This window comes from Salmo salar, chromosome ssa28 (assembly GCF_905237065.1).
Source record: "Salmo salar chromosome ssa28, Ssal_v3.1, whole genome shotgun sequence".
Lineage (NCBI taxonomy): Eukaryota > Metazoa > Chordata > Actinopteri > Salmoniformes > Salmonidae > Salmo > Salmo salar.
Window position 1 is genome coordinate 4,752,994 of NC_059469.1, and position 26,805 is coordinate 4,779,798.

The 26,805-nt window shown below is 41.6% G+C and overlaps 2 protein-coding genes across 7 annotated transcripts in view; one reads left to right on the top strand and one right to left on the bottom strand.

Moving 5' to 3' along the window:
* Positions 1–113: 113 nt before the first annotated feature.
* LOC106589346 (mitogen-activated protein kinase 8) lies at positions 114–16,069 on the bottom strand. Of its 3 annotated transcripts, none has more exons than XM_014179190.2 (12): positions 15,774–16,069; positions 10,084–10,264; positions 9,540–9,669; positions 9,164–9,222; positions 8,484–8,622; positions 8,215–8,380; positions 6,711–6,782; positions 5,611–5,793; positions 5,052–5,176; positions 4,405–4,468; positions 3,723–3,800; positions 114–3,392 (listed from the first exon to the last, which is right to left on the bottom strand). In XM_014179190.2, exons 2-12 carry the CDS (start codon positions 10,203–10,205, stop codon positions 3,244–3,246), a joined length of 1,287 nt encoding a protein of 428 aa, XP_014034665.1. In that variant the 5' UTR covers positions 10,206–10,264; positions 15,774–16,069; the 3' UTR covers positions 114–3,243. The 3 variants fall into 3 exon arrangements, with proteins under 3 accessions (XP_014034665.1, XP_014034667.1, XP_014034666.1); XM_014179192.2 differs by having other exon boundaries at positions 114–3,397; XM_014179191.2 differs by lacking the exon at positions 6,711–6,782 and adding an exon at positions 7,571–7,642.
* Positions 16,070–17,648: 1,579 nt separating this feature from the next.
* Positions 17,649–26,805, top strand: part of LOC106589347 (FERM and PDZ domain-containing protein 2) — a 42,682-nt gene continuing 33,525 nt past the window's right edge. For all 4 annotated transcript variants that reach the window (XM_045710254.1, XM_014179193.2, XM_045710253.1 and 1 more), the window contains exon 1: positions 17,649–17,994. The gene's annotated coding sequence lies outside the window, so the exon portion shown is untranslated. The remainder of the gene's footprint in view (positions 17,995–26,805) is intronic.

Sequence of the window (26,805 nt, forward strand, 5' to 3'; positions counted from 1 at the left end):
AGCATGCTTGTGTTCAGTTCATCTTACACTTAGCACTTGGTGTGTACTCATTATACCACCAAATTATGCAAAATCTCAAGATCATGTACAAAAACAACCTACAAATGCATGACTCAAATTGTGTTTCTTTTATTTGCAGTACATATTTTAATTTTTTTTTTTGGGGGGGGGTATCATCAGATCCCAATGCATTTATTCGAGTAGTGCACTGTTCATTGGCTGTCGTCCAAGATGCACAGAGCCAAGAATTCTTAACTACTTGCATGGCTGGCTTCACTAGCAAACATAACAAACCAGCACCATATATATGACTTTGTTTTTAGGCATTACTTATCTTTTTTAACTTTTATTTATCTTTATTTGGCCCTACCGATCAAAATCTATTGGCCACGCATGGTGTACTCCCTTCTCTCTGCTCCCTCCGGCCACAGATTGGGCTGGTATAGGACCGATTACGTAACATCATGACTAGGTTAAAGTCATACAGAATCATCCTAATTCATAAAAAAAGGAAAACATGGATTGACAGTACCAAACATTTCTCTACCTTCAGAAACATACAAACTAATATGGGCTAGACCCATCACTTAGTTTACTCCTAGCACATTTTGCGGAAGGTATTGCACATGAACTGTAAAAAAAAAAAAAAAAAGATTTTTTTTTTTAAAGGAAATGTACATAAACAATTATCTTTACTTCTAAGTGAAGTATTCATAATGTACAAAACTAGAAGTTTCCTAACATTGACAGTACACTTTCAAATAAATAAATAACGGAATCTGTATTCACATGTCTTCAATAGCTAATCATGTGGGCAACTAAGTATCCAAGAACTTATTGAAATTTAGTGAGGTAGTTCATCAAAGCTTACTTAAAATCATGATGATACTTTTTTTTTCTTCAAGAGATGTGATACAAAAATCAAAAGAAAGTCTACAAATTCCAAATGTATCCCCAATAATGCCGGGCTAACAAAATTAAGACCACTTAAAAATAACAAAATAAAAAAAATATCTTGTCTTGATTAATTGTGTTCTTGTGTTATAACACAGCTTCTATAATAGTGGATAGATCTCATTGGCTGTTATTCTGCTTCCCCTTCCACAACACGTCAAGTTGCCAAATAATCCATTAGGTTACATTTTACATTCTGAAATGACTCTATTTAGGACAGGAATTATTCAACACCACCACATAACATCTACACTGCCACAGCCATAGTTACCATTCAGCGCAAATACATTTGGTTTAATATAAAACCGAGGAAATTAGGCCAGAGAAATCTTCCCTCCTAAAATCATCAAGCACATTCTCATTATGCAAAGTAAAGCCGCAAACCACACACGCCTACCAGTGATTGTTATATTTAAAAAAAATAAAAAATAAAACAATTTAAAAGTATTTTACTTTGATGAAAGACCTACCTAAAACAGCCCCTTTCTGAAACAATTTCAAACGTATATTATGCGCTCAAATATTCTAAAGCATACATCATCCGCTTGACAGAACGTAGTCTCCAACTTCAGGGTCATACCGATGCCGTAGAAAAATATACAATGCATTTTTTTGATAACGGCCTCAAAATGTGATTGACTTATTTGTGGAAACTACTATAGTCCTTATCAGAAACCATTAAATAACCTACAGTATACACACCATGACGACTACTCCTCTTCCTAGATACTCAGGAATGAACGATTGACAAACTACAGGCACTTTTCCCTTTTAAAAGCAAAATAATAAAAAATAAGAATACACTGGAGGGACACTATTATTGCATACGGTCCAGAATCATTGATTAACTTGGATTTCGTGGTGGTTCAGTAATTATTTTGTGAAGTACTGTACTAAGCTTAGTGTGAAATAGATTTAGTGCACACATGCATACACCTTCTGCAAAGGGCCTAGCCAATACCTTCTCTGAGATTCAGCTTATTACACTCATCATTTTCCAAATTAGACATTTTCAATATACAGCACGTTGGCAACCATAAAAACAAAATCATTAAGGTATATTTATATTACATTAATAAAATTAGATCCGATTTTTTTGTATATAGTTTGTTTCTGCTTTTGCAGCCTGCAAAATCTCCATCCCTCCAAAGACAAATCAACATCACCACATACACAAGCCCTCTCTATGTCCATGTTCGGACTGAACCGAAGCGCAGTCTTCATAGGACTCCTCACAAGTCACGTGTTCTAACTAGTCACATCCCATTTCTCACAAAGCTTCTCAGCATACACCTGTACAGTAGTGCCACTGCCATATTTCTCTGTCCTATTGTTTAACATAACCCCACTGTCAAAGCAAAAGCCACGTGGAGAAAAGAACCACTGGAGAATAACTGACCAGAGCAGAGGAAGAAGTGCCTTCAGCTCTCTGACAAAATTAAAATTAAAACATTAAACCATCTTAAAATTATCAACATCTTCTGAGTTGTTTCCTTTCTGGACCTATCTGCATCCTTTTGATCATATACTGGAATACCCATAAAATATGAAAAGAAAATTCAGGCAAACTTTTTACTGAAAACAATACACAACATTTCTTCTCTTACCAAAATGAAAAATGGTTCAGGAATCAAACAGCATTTTGAGATATTTTAAGACTAAACTAACAAAGAACAAAGAGAAAAAAAAGAAAGCCGTTTCATCAACTTGGATTTTTTACAAGGAAGTAGACTCACAAGAGAAAAACAGTTCTAAAGTTTCTCGAAATTCAATCCAATGGATATATGCATTAAAACACAAAATCCCATATGAAAGAGAGAAACTATTCTGAAGGGGAGTACTAAAATTACACATCAATGAAATGATAGTTGAAATGGCTTACTGCAAACTCAAATTGGAAAAAATATATTTACCATAAAATCTGTACAAACTCATTCAACATCAATATGGCCAGTTGAAATAGCAGTATCTTGAAATAAAAGTTGATGAAACTAAAAACAAAAAAAAAGCTTTGATAAAGCTTTTACAGATGTTCTCAAATTCTCACCAGCGGTCGAAACCACAGCGTAGTGAAATCATTCTCAGGTTAAAAAAATATTGATATGCCACAATAAATTACAGCCTGGACTCAAAAAGAAAATAACTCAAATAACTCTGTAGCAGTAGTTTTCGGGGGGAAATTATAAAGGATAAAAAAATAATTACAAAAAAGGTGAAACTGGCCTAAACTCTACACCATTGAAGACAAGCGGAGGGACCGGTGGGACAGGGCCCAGGGCAGGGTGATAGTCATCTGCAGCAGCCCAGTGGGTCCGTGTTAGAGGCTGTCTCCAGGCTGCTGTCCGTGTCGGAAGCCAGGGTGGGGTTGGTGGACACATCGTTGACGGACGTGGACGATACAGAAGGGTACTGCTGGGAGCTGCTGCTCACTGCTGCACCTGTGCTACATGTATGGAGAAACATAGAAGGGGCATCAAGTCAGACTTGAACCACAAATGATTTCTGGTTAGGCTATGGCATTTTAGCAGAGAGAAAAAGAGGAACGTTTCTTAAAGAAATGAACATGGTCCTTCAAGTCGGATCTGGAGCAGAAGCCGATTATGGGCAGAGAGACAGTGCCCGTCTCAATTTGTTCCTCCCACAGTGCTCTAGGACGAGGAGTTTTTCCTGACCACGGGACCTGACCAGGAAAAACACTGGGCCATAGTTATAAGCTATAATCAGAACGGGAGTGCTCATTCCCCATAGAGACAACGCTCTAAACTAACCTAAAGATGCTGGCTGTCCCCGGATCACTCCATTCTTCGTTCTCTCCTCCCAGTCCTGGACCTCCATGTATATCAAATCTGTGATGGAACACAACATTTGGTAAAGAGAGCAAGTACAGTTGCAACTTCCGATAACTTCACCAAAACTCAGGTTTTCCAGAATTCCGGATTGGAAGATTTCTGGAATCAGGAGGGAATAAGGAAGAAATCTGGGAATCCTACAACCGGGATTTTGGAAAATCTAGGAATTTTGGGAAAGTTGGGGAATTTTGCAACCTTAGACAAGAGACATAAACCTAAGAAGAGCATGACAGACCGCAACACAGCAAGCATGACGTGACACGGAGTCGACACTTGAGAATAGAGTCAATAAACAGGGCTCTGTTAAACGGGTCTCTGTCAAAAATCATCAGACCAGGTTTAGATTAGACAGAGGCAGGCAAAGGATACAGGGATTTGTTAGGACAAACAGACACACACGCAAAGGGGAAAACCTGCATAACACTCAAATATTAATATTAAATGTCCCACAAGTATATCGTGAGATGTAGATTCTTCGTAGAGTAATGTGCGATTGTAATGTAACATAGTGCAAACATTTAAAAGTGCTCAGTGTATGCAAGTGCTCAGTGTATGCATCAAAGCATGGGTAAGCAAAATGGCTTCGCTTTCTCTACTGTACCTTTCCACTCCTCCACTGTGTGTTCCCTCTCATCCAGCTGCTTGTCAGTGATCAACGGTGGGGGCTGCAACAGGAACAGGACAGAGCATACTGTAAGTGGGGTGACACGGGGACTGATGACCTTCTCTTCACTTGGCTGAGTCACATTCAAATGTGTGCAAGGCGCTGCTGCACTGCTGCCAAATCTACAGGTCTCAAGGCCGATTTTTGTCCGTTTTGAGGACTGGTGAGTGACTGAGGGGAGTGCAACATCTCATTCTTCACCCACACACTGCACGTTAGCCGAGGTGGAGATTTCGTGACTTGAGGGAAAAACAGGTTGACACATCCAAGTGCAATCTCTGTGATGACAACCGGCCTGTCAATGGAAGTCAAATCCAGAGCACCTGCTTTCAGCGATGGCCTGATAAACCGTCAGAGACGTTTATCATCTGATGTGGCCTAAGCCTTTGGCAGGCAGGCAAACTCACAGGGCTTTCATGGTCCCTCTTACTGTGAACCACAACTAAATGTGTTTTTTAGAAGCGTGCACACACATTAAGACACACACAGAGTAGACCTGAAGAGTCATGTTATTATCTAACATAAGAGTAGACAACACAAGAACCACCCCTACACGCCCACATAATGAGCAAGTAAGTGCTTACCGCCTCCACTTCAGTTGGATCATACCACACGTTGATGTAGGGGTGCTGGAGAGCCTCGCTCACAGAGATCCGTTTGGATGCATCTATTACCAGCATCTTTGATAATAGGTCTCTGGCTTGACTTGCTGCGAGGCAATTAAGAGAAATTAATGGCATGGGCAAAGTCGACTCGGCTGACATTCACTATGCTGATAAATTAGTGTAGTGTGCCAAAATAGAGTCCCTTAGTCAAACATGATCAGAATCAAAGCAGAGTAAGGCTTCAAACCACTACATAAAAGACTGCATTAATCATCATCTAACTTGACTACTTTCTGTGGAATTAACAATTGATCACATAAGTAAGTTGGACTCTATTAGTTAGCATATATCAGAGAACGTGTTAGGCACGTAATGTACTTATATTCAGCAAATAAATGTCTATAGATTTAGAATATTTTAGTCATACAAACATGTAGGAGACATTTTGCATCTCACAACAGGCACCTCACAATGACACACAATACTGCAGTTTTCATGCTTTGGGTGTCCCACAGGGGGGTGTGCTCTCCCCGCTTACCTTTCAGTTTGTTGTGCTCCGAGTCGGCTGGGAAGAGGACGTCAGGGAAGAGCTTCTCAAAGGTGAACCCGGCGTAGCGGGGTCTGTTCTCCACATAGGTCCTTACCGACTGGTTGAGCTTCATCAGGAACTCCTGACTGGGAGTCCCCAACTGCTCGATCACCTTGTTCCACTGATCAATATCTGACGTTCCAACATGTAAGAAAAACGCTGCACAGGGCTTTTCAGGGGCTTTTCACAAGGGGGACGATTGACAAAGTTTTGGGTTTGTAGTTAGTATAAAGAAATCGGTTGTCGTGGAGAATTATGGACACTGAACACATGAAGGCTATTTTCTTTCACTGTTGCCTTTGTTGAGCAACTGTGATTGAGTAATCAAGGGAAAGCTGTTTGATCGTCTCTTCTCCCATGAGACAGGCACACAAAACACTGAAAACAGAACCGAAAGTCTCGTTGTGAGACTGTATAATGAGGTGAAGTGATCAGAACAGTTTTCCCTTCAGTTGAAACAGCCTCCGACAGGTACAAACCATAGACATCGCATCATGGTATCAGTCCCATTATGGAGTCTGTGAGAGTACGGGCAGCGCCATTGAGGCCATCTCAATTTTGAAGTAGTGAATTTTCTTCTTCTACTAGTTGTATGAGTTGGCAAACAAACTGAAAGGGTGCATACTGCCACCTAGAGTGAGGTATTTGAATAAGCCAAGGTTGGTGATTTACTTCCATCTGAAGTTATAGAATGTTTCCTCACAAGTGTAATTAATTGGCTGATCCCTGGTGACCTGGACGGAATTATGTGATCCTTCCTTAACCCATAGGAAGTCCCACACAGTTGACTACTTCAAAATGGTGGAAGTCCTCAATGGCGCTGCCGATACTAAAACGGGCTTTTGAGCACTAGAGTCCTCGATCTATCTCTATGGTACAAACCCATTCACAAATACCCAATGGAAATTAATTTGTATGCAGTAGGACGGTCTCAGCACCACAACACACACACATTTTCACACACACATAACAAACAAATTTGCACACACATACATACAAACACACACACACACACAATGGAGGGACGATGAGGGTCCAGGTAAGGATACGATCTGTGCCTGGGAACAACACACTACCTCGGACCATTTCTGCCATGATGCAGCCAATAGACCAGACATCAACTGAAAAATGAAATGACAATAAAATTAGCATGCAGAACTCAAAGCAATAAAATAAATGAAAAATAAACAAAACAAGGAACGAATAACGATGCAGACAAGGTGACGTGTGTGAATGCAAACAAAGAAAATGAGCGCATGCAAACTCTCACGTCAAACCGCTGTCAGTGTCCGACTAAGCAGTGCATCATGAAACGGCGTGGGTTTTCTGGTTCACTCTCTGGCATATTATTAACCAAAGTGGAAGAGGGCCAGAGAACTGCCTACATGCCACCCTCAAGACTCTCAGTGGGGTAAATGAATACCATCAATTTAATAGACAAAAGCCAATTTTAGATAATTGATAAAAGCACTACCAGTCCACCATACACAGCACATAAGATATTCTGTGTTAGGACAGTGTCCATTTCATATTTTCGGCCCAAACGGCTGTTTATCTTTGAAGAAGAACGTCAAACAATAATATGAGATAAGAGGGTATCTTTTGCAATTGCATTTCTTGGTACAAATTAAAAGAGCAAACCATTCTATTTCAGGTGCTTGATGTGTGAGTCAGAGGTGCTTCAAGCTACAGTGATGGATGCTCGGGGGGGATAGAGTGAAGGTGTGGGGGGTAGAAGTGGGTGAGGAGGTGTCAGGTATATCAGAAGAGAGGTGAATTTCGACAGTTGCTCTTTGACATGATCTCTGCGATCCATTGTAATGAGCAAGGCTTCAAAAAGAAACTCGGCAACGTTTTTTTTTTTTTTTTCAAATGCTGAACTGAACTACTGCAAGCAGCACAAGGATACAATCCCTTCCTGGAAAAAGGATTTTGTGGCGAACCATTTCTGCCATAATGCATCCCACAGCCCATATATCCACTAGATATGTGTAGCATAGAAAGAAGGAGAAGAAAATAAGCAAAGCAACAAGTCAGCAGGAAAGTTTGGGACATTTTTGGTCAAGAGTACAGGGATGCCCATATTTCCAAGCAGTTGAAGTTGAAGTTAAATAAACTTTTCCCCCGTATTTGAGCACTGAATTTCATCGCACAACAAACCCAGTCCAATGATTCGGAGATATCAAGCCCCATCACATCTGCACATAAGACATTCTTGCAGAAAATGTTCATTGTTAAAGGCATGCGCACTAAAGTGAACGAGTGGATCCACACGTGACTGGATTCCCACTGACATCTAGTCCGGCTGCACCGTCTCTGGGCGGCCTCTTAGAAAACACAAGCGCTACATCCGCTGTGTACAGGCTCTCTACACAGGAGGAAAGGAACCCACAATGCATAGCCAGGCATGCCACCGTCACCTCCGACTGTGACACTGACACGGGAGGGTGGTGTGGCTGTGAGGGTGGGTGGGTGTTAGGACATTGTGGGCGGAGCATGCGACAGGCAGCGTTCCGCAGCACGCGCAGCTCTGATGATCGGTCACTCACTCACCGTTGGCCTGGTAACCCATGCCCAAGATGACTTCAGGGGCGCGGTAGTAGCGGGTCACCACATACGGGGTCATCAGGAGGCCTGTGGCCGCTGTCCTGGCCAATCCGAAGTCCAGGATCTTCAGTGTGCAGTCCGACTTTACCACAATGTTGCTGGGTTTCAGATCCTGAGGGTGGGGTCAGGAGAGGACATGGTTTAGAGATATGGGATGGGTGGATAACTCTCTAGAAATGTCAGGCTAGGCAAGGCGTGCGTGTTTGTGCGTCTACCCTGTGTATGATGCCCGCGGCGTGAAGGTGCTTGATGCCACACAGCATCTGGTAGAGCAGATAGGACAGCCGCTCGTGATCCAGCTCCATCTGGATCACCTGGCACAGGTTGGCATCCATCAGCTCCATCACAATATAACTGGGGATGGATACAGAGGAGAGGGAAGGAAGGGTGGGTGAGATGACACGTACACACTCACAAACAAATGCATACACAGACAAACACACGCTGATACACCCAAGCACATGCAAGAATGCACACCGATTATGTCTCACACACACACACACACACACACACACACACACACACACACACACACACACACACACACACACACACACACACACACACACACACACACACAGGCTGCCTCCTCCATCATAGCAAAACTGTCCGTATACCCTCAGGCTATGATTTGTTCATTTTTATTTTTAGCTCCAATCAGGCAGACAGAGATTCTCACAGTTCCACCCTCCGCTCGGAGAATGAAATCACATTTCGTCCCATGCACCGCAACATACTAACCAATCCGTTATCCCACAATGGACCCCGACCCCAACTACCATACACCGCACAAAACAATTGTTGTATATACTTCCTGCCACTTCAGCACTACAGCCTACCAGGGAACACTGAGCATATATTATATAAAACCAAGGGCAACGGCGACGTTACTTACACATCTTGGAACTCCTCCAGTGTCTTCTGTGGCGTGAATACATTTAACAAGCCAATAATCTGTGGGGTTACAAAACGCATCAGTGCATCATGGGTCTATGAGCAGCGTATGGAAGGACACCGCATTCGGTGGTGACAACACACTGCATAAGGGTGCACTAAAACAGCAGGATAAAACGGATAACGCTACAGAAAATAGGCAATTGAACATTTGAAAAAAATGTGAACGCCAAGAGCTCGCGTAAAAGCTACAAGAGGATAGCAGCATTCTGGAATGATCGCTGTCGTGAAAACGAGAGACATTTTTACAACTCCCTTTCCCACTTGCACTCCCCCTTTTTGCTATCGCAGGTTCAGAGAGAGGGAAAATAGCTTACGTTCTTATGGTTGACACATTTCATGAGCACCAGTTCTCTGTAAGCTCTTTTGGCATGGGTCTGGTTCTGGAAAGGTCGGCTGAGTTTTTTAATTGCAACATTGCGTTCAAGGTTGTGGTCATATGCTGAGCTGGGAAACACAAAATATAACAGGTTTGTCCATACGGCATGATGCAATTTGAAGAAGGCAAGCATGGCCAAACATCAATGTCTTTAATCCTTTTTTAATAAAATATGTTTTTTTTTTTAAACTAGGAGGCATGTGAGTTGTTCACACTTTCCCATATCCTAGGTCAATATCAATAACAGGGTTCAAGTGATTGAAGTCTAATACTGGACCAATGGCATACAAACAACCTGCAACAGCTAATAACATATCATATTGACTTCCAATGCCATTTTTTTTAAAAAGCTATCAAATGGTTATGTTAGATAATGTTATTTTCCAACGTAACACACGCAGTTCTAACATAGCCACTTGATAATGAGTACTGGGCTACAGCGCATCTCTTTTCCTGTCTAATTCACAGGTCCGTCTACTCACCAGACAATCCCCTGTGCTCCGGAGCCTATGGGTCTTAAATTCTGGTAGCGCTTCAAAACCGTAAAAGTGGAATCACCGACATCTAAACTGTAAAACTCCTTTTCACGCTTATTCCGATTCATGATGAAATCTGGACAAAGTGTGTATTTTGGGCATCCAAGTGGAACTTCTGTCTCAAGACCTAAGAAAGAGGGAGAAGACAGCAGGAAGATTTTTTTTAAAGTACTAGCATTTCATCAGCTTATTACCTGGACATTCCAAGCCATAGTTTTTTTTTGATTGATTGACATAGGCAGCATTGAGAATTTGATTGACATAGGCTGCAATGAGTGTAAAAAGCAATGACATTTGGATAATTTACAGTGCATTCTGAAAGTATTTAGACCTTGCCCCTTTTTCCACATTTTGTTATGTTACATCCTTATTCTAAAATGAATTTTGAAAAAATGTAAAACTCAATCACAGCGACGCTCAAGGTCCTAAACAATATCAGATCAGCTATCGATAAAAGACAATACTGTGCAGCCGTCTTCATCGACCTGGTTAAGGCTTTCGACTCTGTCAATCACCTCATTCTTCTTGGCTTCTCAAATGACTGTCTCGCCTGGTTCACCAACTACTTCTCAGATAGAGTTCAGCGTGTCAAATCGGAGAGCCTGTTGTCCGGACCTCTGGCAGTCTCTGGGGGTGCCACAGGGTTCAATTCTCGGGCCGACTCTTTTCTCTGTATATATCAATGATGTCGCTCTTGCTGCTGGTAATTCTCTGATCCACCTCTATGCAGACGATACCATTTTGTATACATCTGGCCCTTCTTTAGACACTGTGCTAACAAACCTCCAAACGAGCTTCAACGCCATACAAGAATCCTTCCGTGGCCTCCAACTGCTTTGAAATGCTAGTAAAACTAAGTGCATGCTCTTCAACCGATTGCTGCCCGCACCCTCCCACCTGACTAGCATCACTACTCTGGACGCTTCTGACCTAGAATATGTGGATAACTACAAATACCTAGGTGTCTGGTTAGACTGTAAACTCTCCTTCCAGACTCACATTAAGCATCTCCAATCCAAAATGTAATCTAGAATCGGCTTCCTATTTCGCAACAAAGCCTCCTTCACTCGTGGCGCCAAACATACCCTCGTAAAACTGACTATCCTACCGATCCTTGACTTCGGCGATGTCATTTACAAAATAGCCCCCAACACTCTACTCAGCAAACTGGATGTAGTCTATCACAGTGCCATCCGTTTTATCACCAAAGCCCCATATACTACCCACCACTGTGACCTGTATGCTCTCGTTGGCTGGCCCTCACTACATATCCGTCGCCAAACCCACTGGCTCCAGGTCATCTATAAGTCTTTGCTAGGTAAAGCCCCGCCTTATCTCAGCTCACTGGTCACCGTAGCAGCACCCACCCGTAGCACGCGCTCCAGCAGGTATATTTCACTGGTCATCCCCAAAGCCAACTCCTCCTTTGGCCGCCTTTCCTTCCAGTTCTCTGCTGCCAATTATATCTCCCTATCTAACTTTAAGCATCAGCTGTCTGAGCAGCTTACCGATCACTGTACCTGTACACAGCCACACCTCATCCTCATATTATTACTTACCCTCTTGCACCCCAGTATCTCTACTTGCACATCTATCACTCCAGTACTAATGCTAAATTGTAATTATTTTCACCTCTAGGGCCTATTTATTGCCTACCTCCCTACTCCTCAACATTTGCACCCACTGTACAAAGATTTTTCTATTTTTCTTTTGTGCTATTGACTGTACGTTTCTTTATATGTAACTCTGTGTTGTTGTTTTTGTCGCGCTGCTTTGCTTTATCTTGGCCAGGTCAGAGTTGTAAATGAGAACTTGTTCTCAACTGGCCTACCTGGTTAAATAAAGGTGAAATAAATACAAATCTACACACAATACCCCATAATGACAAAGCTAAAACAGGTTTTTAGAAATGTTTGCAAATGTACAAAAAATACATTTAAAAAAATACCTTATTTACATAATTATTCAGACCCTTTGCTATGAGACTCAAAATTGAGCTCAGGTGCAACCCGTTTCCATTGATCATCCTTGAGATGTTTCTACAACTTGATTGGAGTCCACCTATGGTAAATTCAATTGATTGGACATGATTTGGAAAGGCACACACCTGACTATATAAATGTCCCACAGTTGACAGTGCATGTCAGAGCAAAAACTAAGCCATGAGGTCGAAGGAATTGTCCGTAGAGCTCCCAGACAGGATTATGACGAGGCACAGATCTGGGAAAGGGTACCAAAACATTTTTGCAGCAATGAAGGTCCCCAAGAACACAATGGCCTCCATCAATCTTAAATTGAAGAAGTTTGGAACCACCAAGACTCTTCCTAGAGCTGGCCGCCTGGCCAAACTGAGCAATCGGGGGAGAAGGGCCTTGGTCAGGGAGGTGACCAAGAACCAGACGGTCACTCTGACAGAGCTCCAGAGTTCCTCTGTGAAGATGGGAGAACCTTACAGAAGGACAACCATCTCTGCAGCAATCCACCAATCAGGCTTTTATGGTAGAGTGGCCAGACGGAAGCCACTCCTCAGTAAAAGACACATGACAGCCCGTTTGGAGTTTGCCAAAAGGCACCTAAAGACTCTCAGACCATGAGAATCAATATTCTCTGGTCTGATTTAAACCAAGATTGAAGTCTTTGGCCTGAATACCAAGCGTCACGTCTGGAGGAAACCTAGCACCATCCCTATGGTGAAGATTGGTGGTGGCAGCATCATCCTGGGGGATGTTTTTCAGCGGCAGGGACTGGGAGACTAGTCAGGGTCGAGGCAAAGATGAACGGAGCAAAGTACATGATGAAAACCTACCTCCAGAGCGCTCAGGTACTCAGACTGGGGTGAAGGTTCACCATCCATCAGGATAATGACACTAAGCACACAGCCAAGACAACGCTGGAGTGACTTTGGGAAAAGTCTCTGAATGTCCTTGAGTCCTTGAGTGTCCCAGCCAGAGCGGACTTGAACCCGATTGAACATCTCTGGAGAGACCTGAAAATAGCTGTGCAACAACGCTCCCCATCCAACCTGACAGAGCTTGAGAGGATCTGTAGAGTAGAATGGGAGAAACTCCCCAAATACAGGTGTGCCAAGCTTGTAGTGTCATTCCCAAGAAGAATCAATTCTGTAATCGCTGCTAAAGGTGCTTCAACAAAGTACTGAGTAAAGGGTCTGAATACTTATTTAAATGTAATATTACTTTTTTTTAATATAAATTAGCAAAAAATATTTTTAAAAACAGTTTTTGCTTTATCATTATGGGTTAATGTGTGTAAATTGATGAGGGAAAAAAACATTTAATCAACTTTAGAATAAGGCTGTAACTTAACAAAATTTGGAAAAAGTCAAGGGGTCTGAATACTGTTCGAAGGCACTGTACATCATTTCTCTACAGCTTTAAAAAGGCCTTTCCTGAGGTTTGTGGAAGTTCTTTGCTAGCATTTATATATAGCAGCTTAAAAACAAACACTTCAGTTGCATGCTTGGCTGAGATATGGGGCAGCGCTAGGAGAGTTTCTCACAAGCCAATAGAGAAATCTGACAGCTATCACATCGAGAGTAACTAGCACCACTGTCTGATGCCCATTTGAGCCCGCAGAAAATGTTTATTTAAGACTCATTGCTCAGGCAAATAGAAGGAATGAGTGAGGCAGAGAGAGAGAGAGAGAGAGAGAGAGAGAGAGAGAGAGAGAAAAGAGAGGGAGGGAGTGCTGGATTTGATATGGAGTTAGAAGACAAAATCATTACTCAAATTTCCACTGGCTGATGGCCGCACAGGCGACAGACCATGACTTGACCTCCATACGCCTACACAGCCACCTTCCCCCTCCTCTTCACACGAAGGGGCATTCAGTGTGTGTGTGTGTGTGGGGGGGGGGATTTCATCCCGGATGAAAGGCATGTCAACGGCCTGAAGCCATGCTATGAGATGGAGGGACTAAAAAAAAAAGGTTTGGAGGAGCTTGAACAAAATGCTTTACGGACACAAAAGGGAAGTGAAATCACTCCGTGCAATCGCGTCATGCAATTGTGCACTCTGGAGCAGAATGAATGGCGGTGCAAACAACTGAATGACCATGCCTATACAGAGGGGCTGAATTGAATGATATGCGTGTCATTGTATTAAAACAACATAAATGACACTATTTTTATTCATATTATCAATGGAAATGTGAGCATTTGCATCATAATTCGTTTGTGAAAAGCTAACAGACAGGATAAAAACACTAACACATACTGTATGCAACAAGGTTTAATTAAAAGCAGGGGCCATGGAGCAGTAGAAGGTGTAACAATGAAATTTGGTCTTTAGATGTGGCACTCGGATAGATGAGTGGTAATTCAAATCACAGAGACTCAAAGAGAAGCTGAGAGAATATGCGATAAGAGGGACGCTGAGAATTGTAGCCATGAAGCATGTCGTCGTCGCGGACAACATCGCCCACCCACATGTGAAGGCTACATCGTCTGTTGCTGTTTCAAGGTCTCGCTCTAAATCACAAGTTCGTGGTCTGGGGCATTTCAGTAAAACGGGGGCCATTTCATTCACAGCAATAACTGAAGTGCATAACAATCCATGTGTCTCGGTCATGCCATAATGCCCAGCTGGCGTCTACATCTAACCTAGATGAATATGACTTCTCACATTATCTGTGGTTTTCACCAGCCTACTCTTCCAGCTAATGAAGACACTGAAGCCCATCACCACTGACTGCAAGAACGAGCAACATCAGAATTAGAAGCAATTTGTCAAATAACCCCTGGCTGCATGTGTTATGGAGGTCATTCTTCTATGACACACCTTAGGCTGGAATGGCCAACGAAGGTGTCCAACATCTTTCAAATCAAAATGCGACAGTAAATCTTTACCCAAGTGTTGTTAATCGAATGGATAGACAGTCAAAAGGAAGATGTGATATAACCATATTTACCATCATTATAATTATATTATTAATAGCGTTCTTATTATCGATAGACGGGTATGTCGATGTGACAGCTGCCTGAACATAACACCGTCGATGAATTATTCGGCAATGTTTTAGGTATAGTGGATGAAATGTATTCGATCCAGATATGCTGACGACACCATCCATCAAAAGTGTTACATTTTAACACAAGCTGCTGCTATACCTCTCACTTGTTAAATAGACATCGACTTGACGCACTAGCAGAATAGGTAAGCCTGCGAACACAAGTTTATGCTACTCAATTGGTGGTAGGCAAATTGTCAATTGCCCATTTCTTTGCCGAATGGTGGGCATGTGTTTCATATTTGAGAAATGTAGCATGTCAAACGTGACCAAGTCATTTATGTTGTCAGTATCTGCCGCGAGGATAGGTAGTTGTTACAATGTAACACAGCAGGTAGTTACAGTCTTGTTACAATGTAGCGTATTTTATAGCGTCTCGTGTGCATTTCAATTCATCGCGCATTGAGAAGTATCCAATAGCCAGATTTTTTAAGGCGGTGCAAGTCTTTAAAATTGCAATAGGCCTATAGGCCGAAACTCGACAATATGTTCCAGCAAGCTGGTCGCAGCTATTTATTGTAATTTCTGTGTTCCTTGCGACCCATCAGTGACAATACCCTCCCCCACTGCTAACAATAACATATCTTATAAAGGTTTCATATGGAACTCACCTCACTCCAAAAGAACGCGTTAGTAATTCCAAAACGGTCTTCCGTTTTTTTCTGGTCTTCCGTTTAAATATGCAGCAGAATGTTTGAATATCTTATAACGTTTTCTCGTTAGTAAGACAACCTCTGAGTCCACTGCGTTTCCTTCCACTGGCAGGCCTGGATCTGCAAAATACATGTGTACTACGTAACCTAATCTTTGCGCTTCCGTGACACAAACAGTTTCTGCTATTTCATACCGATGTCGTCGAAACCTTGCGATGTTTTCCGGTTGCGGATGAGAACTGGGTGACATTCAAGAGCGCAACGCCCTGCAGTGTTGTATAGCCTACCTCCCGCGGGTATTATCTGACTGTAGTGCATGCAACATTATGCATGACAAATTAGAGGCATTTAGGCATTCTACTCCTCATCTCGCCATAATAATCACACGCACTGAGAGGGAGAGAGAGAGAGAGAGAGAGAGAGAGAGAGAGAGAGAGAGAGAGAGAGAGAGAGAGAGAGTGAGAGAGTGAGAGATAGAGATTGAGGGATGTTTCCCAAGTCAATAAAGCCCTTGAATTGAGAGAGTGAGAGAGGGGAGAGAGAGAGAGACAGAGTGTGTGTGTGAGAGAGATAGAGATAGGGAGAGAGATATGTTTCCCATGCCAATAAAGCCCTTGAATTGAGGGAGAAACCTTCCATAACAAAGCCATCACCTACAGAGTATTAACCTGGAGAAGCAAGCTGCTCCTGGGGTTCTGTTCACAAACACAAACAGACCCCACAGAGCCCCAGGACAGCAACACAATAAGACCAAACCAAATCATGAGATAACAAAAAGATAATTGCTTGATATATTTGAAAGAATTTACAAAAAAACTGTGCAAACTAGAATGCTATTTGGCCATAAACAGAGAGTACACAGTGGCAGAATACCTGACGACCGTGACTGACAAAATTAAGGACATTTTTGTCTATGTACAGACTCAGTGAGCATAGCCTTGCTATTGAGAAAGGCCGCCGAAGGCAGACCTGGCTCTCAAGAGAAGACAGGCTATGTGCACACTGCCCACAAAATGAGGTGGAAAATTAGCTGCACTTCCTAACATCCTGCCAAATGTATGACCATATAATAGACACATATTTCCCTCAGATTACACAGATCCACAAAGAATTCGAGAACAAATCCAATGTTGATAAAGTCCCATATCTATTGGGTGAAATACAACAGTGTGCAATCACAGCAGCAATATTTGTGACCTGTTGCCACAAGAAAAGGGCAACCAGTGAAGAACAAACACCATTGTAAATACAACCTATATTTATGTTTATTTATTTTAACTATTTGCACATCATATAGACATAATATGACATTTGAAATGTCTATTATTTTGGAACTTTTGTAAGTGTAATGTTTACTGTAAATGTTGTATTGTTTATTTCACTTTTGTTTATTATCTATTTTACTTGCTTTGGCAATGTCAACATATGTTTCTCATATGTTTCTCGAGTTGGTGTCTTTAGCCAAACAACAATCACGCGTGATTTTTGAAGTTCTCATTTAAAAAAAAAGAAATAGGCCTATTTTGAACATACTTTGGGTTAGTAGAACTGAGCTGAACATACTTGTCTCACCTTTCACCTCACTGTTCAACTGACAGATTGGGCGCGTTCCTCTGCCCAGGCGTTGCTGACTCCTGCCAGATTTTACAACGCCTATAAAGGTATTTATCAGGTAAGGTATCAGCTAACCACGTCATATGTTATAGCAATCTGTCAGTCGATTACACAGTTGATGACGTCGCACGCCACCATTGGTTGATGCATGCAAGGTCTGGGCAAGGGAGCGCGACCATTAGCTACAGTTTACGCTGCTCAGAGTACTTGGCCACACCAATTGGTTGCGCACTGCCTCGCCACTTGTCACATTGCTCCTGCGTAATCCAATTGAGTTCTTATAGCTGGAGTCTAAAAATAGTCAAAATTAACAGAAACACAGTATGGACATGTAATTACGTGTGAGTACAGAACGTTATATGCGATGGAGAAATGTATTATTTCCGCGCTCTCGTGTGATGGAATTGTAGATGGATAGATGAAAAGTCGTTTGATAGGCTAGAAAAATTTGCCGATGGAGAGCACAGCCACAGGTGGAATGCCATGTGATGCTTGAGGGGATTACATTCGAGCTGCAGGTATTCTGAAGAAATTAAGAGGGACCTCAGATATCGAATGAATTAAGGTAAAGTTGTGGGTTTAATTGGTTATAATTCCGCAAAAATTTAGACCTACATCTATTCTAAACAAATGTGGTATTCTATGAATGCGTAAAAGTTGCGTACAACATCAATGAGTGAATGTCGATATGTCATTAGGATTTAATTGTGGGTTTAGCTTTCCGTTAGGTAGTTAACAGTTGAATTACAACAGTTTCTTGACAATAGCTTGGTAGGCATGATCTCAACCTAAAGATATGTGCTTCCCTAAAGATAACATATGTTACGGTGTCATTTTAGCCCATCAATTAAATTATTGGGCAATATATTTTTATATTTTGTGTTTTAAATGCAATGACAGCATAAATATAGCCAGTTGTCATGCCTTTATGTCCAAATAGAAAAAAATAATTAATTCCAGTTTGTCTACAAATTAATAATTTATGTTGGATTCACGTTTCCACCTCAACCAAAATCTCAGTTATTAAATCAAATGAAAATTAAATTAAACTTAAGTTTGATTTAGGCCTAATCCTATTCTTTAACTTAGATTTTTGGTTGGGATGGAGATGTGAATCCAACATATGACTGATTAATTTGAAAAATTAAAGCCAGACTAAATCAGTGGCACAGATGGAACTATCCAAGCGGAAGATAAATCTCCTTCTAATGTTGATATTTGGTTCCATTGATCACCAAGCAGAATTCAATATCACGTTTGAAATACAATAAATAGCCTATTAACTTGTCGACCGGTTCGATTCGGGTCTTATATAGCAACATTTAAAATTGTGTTTTTTTACATTGGATAAAAGTAGAGGCTCAGAGCTAAAAATTGGTATATCATACACTACAGTTGAGGTACAATGGGAAAGCAATTCTGCTTTGAAAGTTGATAAACTTGTAACCCACTTTTGAGAAAATGGCCCTTGAATGTTTTGGTACACCTACTGGAGAGCTCTTCTTTGTCTACACCCATTCAGCATTGTTCACACCCTCTTAAGCTTTATCCCCACCCAGCTCTTTATTAAGGATTCAGATGTGAGGCCATGTACTAAAAAACCAAAGATTTCAAGACTAAAGGCTGGTTTATACTAAGGGTGTGTTCGTAAATTCAATCTGGACTGCCAGAGTGTGCTCAGAGTGCGCTCGTAAACTCAGAGCGTTGTCAGATTGTCCGTTCGCGCACACTGGACGCTCTGGCGGAGGAGTAGGGTTGATCCGAGTGTTCTGATCTAACAACAGCAGTCAAGCACCCAAGCTAGGGGAAAGGAGGATACCTAGTCAGTTGTCCAACTGAATGTATTCAACTGAAATGTATCTTCCGCATTTAACCAAACTCCTCTGAACCAGAGAGGTGCGGGGGGCTGCCATAATCGACATCCACGTCTTCGGCGTCCGGGGAACTGGCTAATGTTGGCCAGCTTGCTAGCAGTGGCGATTTTAGCATGTAAATCCTGGTGGGGCAAAAAAATAAAATAAAATGTGTGATACTTGCCAGCAAAGCCACTACGCAACAACACTAAATAATACATTTAATTGCACTGTAACGGTGACAAACGGTGCACACAAACTCATTTACTGCCTTTTAAAAAAACATAGCTGATATGGCTGACTTGCTTAAACAAATGTGGTTTCTACTAACAATTGAGATGTACAAACTATGGCATAAGGGGACAACAAGCAGATAAGAGGCAATCTGTAATTTTGATTAAGACATTAATGAGTGAGCAACGACGGACGTAGGCAATACAACTATTTGTTCAGCACTTTTGAAATGTACAGCGACAGAATTCAGAACGTGGGCCGTTCTTACAGTGTACTCCCTGTACAACAAGTCAGAACCGTAGGATGAATAAAGGGGGCATATAAACAGACAATGAAAGTTCTTACAATATTCAATGATTACATTTCTCTACAACGGGTTATGGGCAAACAAGCACACACCGGCCACGAATGATGTGTTTACAATACTGCATTGGTGAAAATAGACCAAATTATTAGGAAGTAGATCTGATCTTTATCTAAGTCACAACAATAGACAAACACAGTCTGCTTAAACAAATAACACACAAACCATTATACGTTTTCATGTCTTTATTGAACACAACGTGTAAACATTCACAGTGTAGGGTGAAAAAAGTATGTCAACCCTTGGGTTTATTAACTGGTTGACCCTCCTTTGGCAGCAATAACCTCAACCAAATGTTTTCTGTAGTTGCGGAGCAGACCTGCACAACGGTCAGGAGGAATGTTGGACCATTCATCTTTACAAAACTGTTTCAGTTCAGCAATATTCTTAGAATGTCTGGTGTGAAACGCTCTCAAGGTCATGCCACAACATTTTAAAATCAGGTTGAGGTCAGGACTCTGACTGGGCCACTACAGAAGGCGTATTTTCTTCTGTTGAAGCCATTCTGTTGTCGATTTACTTCTGTGTTTTGGGTCGTTATCCTGTTGCATCACCCAACTTCTGTTGAGCTTCAATTGGTGGACAGATAGCCTTACATTCTCCTGCAAAATATCTTGATAAACTTGGGAATTCATTTTTCTGTCAATGATAGCAAGCTGTCCAGGCCCTGAGGCAGCAAAGCAGCCCCAAACCATGATGCTCCCTCCACCATACTTTACAGATGGGATAAGGTTTTGATGTTGGTGTGCTGTGCCATTTTTTTCTCCACACATAGAGTTGTGTGTTCCTTCCAAACAACTCAACTGTAGTTTCATCTGTCCACAGAATTCTTTGCCAGTAGCGCTGTGGAACGTCCAGGTGCACTTTTGCGAACTTCAGACGTGCAGTAATGGTTTTTTTGGACAGCAGTGGCTTCTTCAGTGGTGTCCTCTCATGAACACCATTCTTGTTTTGTGTTTTTTACGTATCGTAGACTCGTCAACAGAGATGTTAGCATGTTCCACAGATTTTTGTAAGTCTTTAGCTGACACTCTAGGATTCTTCTTAACCTCATTGAGCATTCTGCACTGTGCTCTTGCAGTCATCTTTGCAGGACGGCCACTCCTAGGGAGAGTAGCAACAGTGCTGAACTTTCTCCATTTATAGACAATTTTTCTTACCGTGGACTGATGAACATCAAGGCTTTTAGAGATACCTTTGTAACCCTTTCCAGCTTTATGCAAGTCAACAATTCTTAATCTTAGGTCTTCTGAGATCTCTTTTGTTCGAGGCATGGTTCAGAACAGGCATTGCTTCTTGTGAATAGCAAACTCACATTTTGTGAGTGTTTTTTATAGGGCAGAGCAGCTCTAACCAACATCTTCAATCTCGTCTCATTGATTGGACTCCAAGTTAGCTGACTCCTGACTCCAATTAGCTTTTGGAAAAGTCATTAGCCTAGGGGTTCACATATTTTCCAACCTACACTGTGAATGTGTAAATTATGTATTCTATATAGACAAGAAAAAAAACAATAATTTGTATGTTATTAGTTTAAGCACACTGTGTTTGTCTATCGTTGTGACTTAGATGAAGATCAGATCAAATTATATGACTAATTTATGCAGAAATCCAAGTAATTCCAAAGGGTTCACATACTTTTTCTTGCCACTGTATGTGCTCTTCAGATATGGGATTGCTTTGTTCTAATTCTTATTTGGCATCCAATTAAATGTTCTATAAACCTTCTGTTCCATGTTTTTGTACTGCTACTCTATTTTTTTAGCATATGTGGGGGGTTTTTTGTATGCAAAAACACTTCTCTGAACTACATACTTCACATAGAGATGGAATTCATGATTCATTCAAGTCTCATTTTGCCATGCAACACAATCTGTGGTAAACATACAATATTTTCTTCACACCTTCCACAGCAGGATATTTGCTGTGAATACTCTAATGACTTGGATCCAATGGTGGTACAGTGCCTTCAGAAAGTTTTTTTTTGTCACTTGCCTCCACACAATATCCCATAATGTCAAAGTGGAATTATTTTTTTCTAATAAATAAAAAATGAAAAGCGGGAATGTTTTGAGTCAATAAGTATTCAATCCCTTTGTTATGGCAGGCCTAAATATGTTCAGGCGTAAAAATGAGCTTAACAAGTCACATAATAATTTGCATGAACTCACTCTGTGCGCAATAATCGTGTTTAACATGATTTGTTACTGACTACCTCATCTCTGTTCCCCACACATACAATTATCTGTAAGGTCCCTCAGTCGAGAAGTTAATTTCAAACACAGATTCAACCACAAAGACTAGAGAGGTTTTCCAATACCTCTCAAAGAAGGGCACCGATTGGTTGATGGGTAAGTTTATATATATATATTTTTTTCTTCAGGCATTGAATATCCCTTTGAGCATGGTAAAGTTATTAATTACACTTTGGATGGTGTATCAATACACCCAGTCACTACAAAAATACAGGCATATTTTAACTCAGGTGCCAGAGAGGAAGGAAACCACAAGGATTTCACCATGAAGCCAACTTTGAAGAGTTCAAATCAAAATCAAATCAAATGTATTGGTCACATACACGTAATTATCAGATGTTATTGCGTGTGTAGCGAAATGCTTGTTCTTCTAGCGCCGACAGTGCAGAAATATCTAACAAGTAATATGTATCAGTTACCCAAAATACACGCAAATCTAAGTAAGGAATGGATTAAGAATATATACATATGTCAGAGTTACGTTGGACTAAGATAGTGGCATAGTATAGAATTCAGTATGTACATATGAGATGGGTGATGCAATATTTACGCACAATTGAAGTGACTAAGATAGTATAGAGTGCAGTTTATACATATGAGATGAGTAATGCAAGATATGGAGACATTATTAAAGTGGCTAGTGATCCATTTCCTTAAAGTGGCCAGTGATTCCTAATCTGTCTATAGGTAGCCGCCTCTGATCTGCTAGTGATGGCTGTTTAGCAGTCTGATGGCCTTGAGATGGAAGCGTTTTTTCTGTCTCTCGGTCCCAGCTTTGATGCACCTGTACTGACTTCGCCTTCTGGATGATAGCGGGGTGAACAGGCAGTGGCTGGAATGGTTGATGTCTTTGATCTTTTTGGCCTTCCTATGGCATCGGGTGCTGTAGGTGTCCAGGAAGGCAGGAAGTTTGCCCCCAGTAATGCGTTGGGCAGACCGCACCTCCCGCTGGAGAGCATTGCGGTTGTGGGCGGTGCAGTTGCCGTACCAGGTGGTGATGCAGCCCGACAGGATGCTCTCAATTTCCACCTTCTCCACTGCGGTCCCATCAATGTGGATAGGAGGGTGGTCCCTCTGCTGTTTCCTGAAGTCCACAATCATCTCCTTAGTTTTGTTAACATTGCGTGAGAGGTTATTTTCTTGGCAACACACTCCCAGAGCCCTCACCTCCTCCCTGTAGGCTGTCTCATCATTGTTGGTAATCAAGCCTAATGCTGTTGTGTCATCTGCAAAGTTGATGATTGTGTTGGAGGCGTGCTTGGCCACGCAGTCATGGGTGAACAGGGTGTACAGGAGGGGGCTGAGCACGCACCCTTGTGGGCCCCAGTGTTGAGGATCAGCAAAGAGGAGGTGTTTTTTCCTCCCACCACCTTTGGGAGACCCATCAGGAAGTCCAGGACCCAGTTGCACAGGGCGGGGTTCAGACCCAAGACCTCAAGCTTGTTGATTAGCTTGGAGGGTACAATGGTGTTGAATGCTGATCTATAGTCAATGAACAGCATTCTTACATAGGTATGCCTCTTGTCCAGATGGGACAGGGCAGTGTGGTGGCGATTGCATCGTCTGTGGATCTATTGGGGCGGTAAGCAAATTGAAGTGGGTCTAGGATGGCAGGTAAGGTGGAGGTGATATGATCCTTGACTAGTCTCTCAAAGCACTTCATGATGACAGTTGAGTGCTATGGTGCGATAGTCAATTCATGGCTGTGATAGGAGGAAACTGAGGATGGATAATCAACATTGTTACTCCACAATACTAACCTAATTGACAGAGGTAAAAATAGGAAGCCTGTACAGAATACAAATATTCCAAAACATAGTAACAAGGCACTAAAGTAGTACTGCAAAAAATGTGGCAAAGCAATTAACTTTTTGTCCTGACTACAAAGTGTTATGTTTGGGACAAATCCAATACAACACATTACTGAGTACCACTCTCCATATTTTCAAGCATAGTGGTGGCTGTATTATGTTATGGGTATGCTTGTAATCGTTAAGGACTAGGAAGATTTTCAGGATAAAAAATAAATGAAATGGATCTAAGCAAAGGCAAAATCTTAGAGGAAAATCTGGTTCAGTCTGCTTTCCATCAGACACTGGGAGGGGATTTCACCTTTCAGCAGGACAATAACCTAGAACACAAGGCCAAATCTACACCAGTTGCTTACCAAGAAGACCGTGAATGTTCCTGACTGACCGAGTCACAGTTTTGACTTAAATGTAATTGAAAATCTATGGCAAGACCTGAAAATGGTTGTCTAGCAATGATTAACACCAATTGTACAGAGCTTGAAGAATTATTTTAAAATAATAATGGGAAAATGTTGCACAATCCAGGTGTGGAAAACTCTTACAGACTTACCCAGAAAGACTCACAGCTGTCATCACTGCCAAAGGTGCTTCTACAAAGTATTGACTCAGGGGTGTGAAGGGTTATGTCAATTAGATTTTTTATTTTTTTAAATTTAATTTTCAATACATTTGCAAACATTTCTGAAAACATGTTTTCACTTTGTCATGATGGGGTATTGTGTGTAGATGGGTAAGTGTTTTGTATTTAATGCATTTTGAATTTAGGCTGTAGTACAACAAGATGTGGAATAAGTCAAGGGGTATGAATACTTTCTGAAGGCTTCAGCTCAGTATTTTAGTATGAATACCTATTTTGTTATCCCTGACTCACAACACCAACAAGGCTGTACAATTTATTGTATAACTAATGAATCACTTCCTACATATTTTGTAGATATGTCTCTACCTGCAGGAACCAGAGTTGCTACACTACCAATTAAAACATTGACGTTTATTTGATCATAGTACTGTATATCCTTTGATTTTCAGGGATGGCATGTAGCTACATGGTCCCGTGTGGCTCAGTTGGTAGAGCATGGTGTTTGCAACGCCAGGGTTGTGGGTACGATTCCCACGGGGGACCAATACGGGGCGGGGGGGAATTTATGGAATGTATGCATTCACTACTGTAAGTCGCTCTGGATAAGAGCGTCTGCTAAATGACTAAAATGTCAAATGTAGCTACACTCATCACTCAGTCAGTGTATAACTTCACAACTTTGAGTTTTGAATGAAAGAAAAGTGAACCAGTATCCCTCTAACATTAGGTTTTATACTGAACAAAAATATGAACTCAACATGTAAAGTGTTGGTCCCATGTTTCATTAGCTGAAATAAAATATATACGCACAAAAAGCTTATTTCTCTCAAATTCTGTGCACATATTTGTTTACATCCGTTAGTGAGCATTTCTCCTTTGCTAAAATAATCCATCCACCTGACAGGTGTGGCATATCAAGAAGCTGAATAAACAGCATGATCATTACACATGTCACATCCTGACCAGTAATAGGGGTTATTTGTTATTTTAGTTTGGTCAGGACGTGGCAGGGGGTATTTGTTTTATGTGGTTTGGGCTGGTTGTGTTAGTTGTAGGGTGTTTGATTTAGTATTCCGGGTTTTGGGCACTGTTCTATGTTTATGTATTTCTATGTTCAATCTAGTTATTTGTATTTCTATGTTTAGTTAATTGGGGGTTGAACCCTCAATTGGAGGCAGGTGTTTTCTCGTTGCCTCTGATTGAGGGTTCTATAAATAGTTATGTGTTTGTTTTTGTATTTGTGGGAGATTGTGCTGGGTATAGCTTTGTTGCCTTGCATTCACGGTCTGGTATTAGTCGTTGTGGTTTTGTTGTGTACGTGTTTATTTTGGTTTACTTTCTTTGCCGTTTAAATAAAAAGAAGATGAGTGCACATTTCCCCGCTGCGTCTTGGTCCACTTTACCCTACGACAGCTGTGACAACACAGGTGCATCTTGTGCTGGGGACAATAAAAGGCCACTCCTTAATGTGCAGTTTTGTAACACAACACAATGCCACAGATGTCTCAAATTTTGAGGGAGCGTGTAATTGGCAGGCTGACTGCAGGAATGTCCACCAGAGATGTTGCCAGATAATTTAATGTTCATTTTTTTACCATAGGCCGCTTCCAACGTCCTTTTTCGAGAATTTGGCAGTATGTCCAACTGGCCTCACAACCGCAGACCACGTGTCTGGCGTCATGTGGGCGAGCGGTTTGCTGATGTCAACGTTGGGAACAGAGTGCCCTATGGTGGCGGTGGGGTTATGGTATGGGCAGGCAAAAGCTACGGACAATGAACACAATTTCATTTTATCGATGGCCATTTGAATGCACAGATATACCGTGACAAGATCCTGAGGCCCGTTGTCGTGCCATTCACCCGCAGCCAGCATGATAAATCACGGCCCCATGCCGAATGAATCGTTGAAATTGTTGCATGTTGCATTTTATATTTTTGTTCAGTGTCATTTGATATGTCACAGAACCTCAGCCGGATGCTACCACTGTCACGTCTCATTGTAACGCTTCACAGTCACCTTGGTGACGAGAGGGGGAAAAAATGAAAGGCACAGAGAGTAGCCATATCAGAGCAAATCCTCCAGGCTCTGCGAAAGCCTATTACATGGCAAACTGAAAGCTCATCGTGTGAAAGCCCGGTGTGCATGTGCGAGAGAGGGAGAGGGGGGAAATTAACAGGTGGCTAGAGAAGGGGAAGGGGTGCCTGTATTGCTTTGCATGAGTCCTTTAGTCCAATCAATCACCTCACTCATTGTAGATAATCATCTATAGCTACTTGTC

What these genes read in the sequence shown, in the direction of transcription:
- LOC106589346 (XM_014179190.2), bottom strand. Translation starts at nt 10,205, where the DNA reads ATGAATCGGAATAAGCGTGAAAAGGAGTTTTACAGTTTAGATGTCGGT. An exon ending in AATGTGTCAACCATAAGAAC is followed by an intron (nt 9,223 to 9,539) that starts GTAAGCTATTTT and finishes GTAACCCCACAG; the next exon opens with ATTATTGGCTTGTTAAATGT. An exon ending in GGGACAGCCAGCATCTTTAG is followed by an intron (nt 3,393 to 3,722) that starts GTTAGTTTAGAG and finishes CATGTAGCACAG; the next exon opens with GTGCAGCAGTGAGCAGCAGC.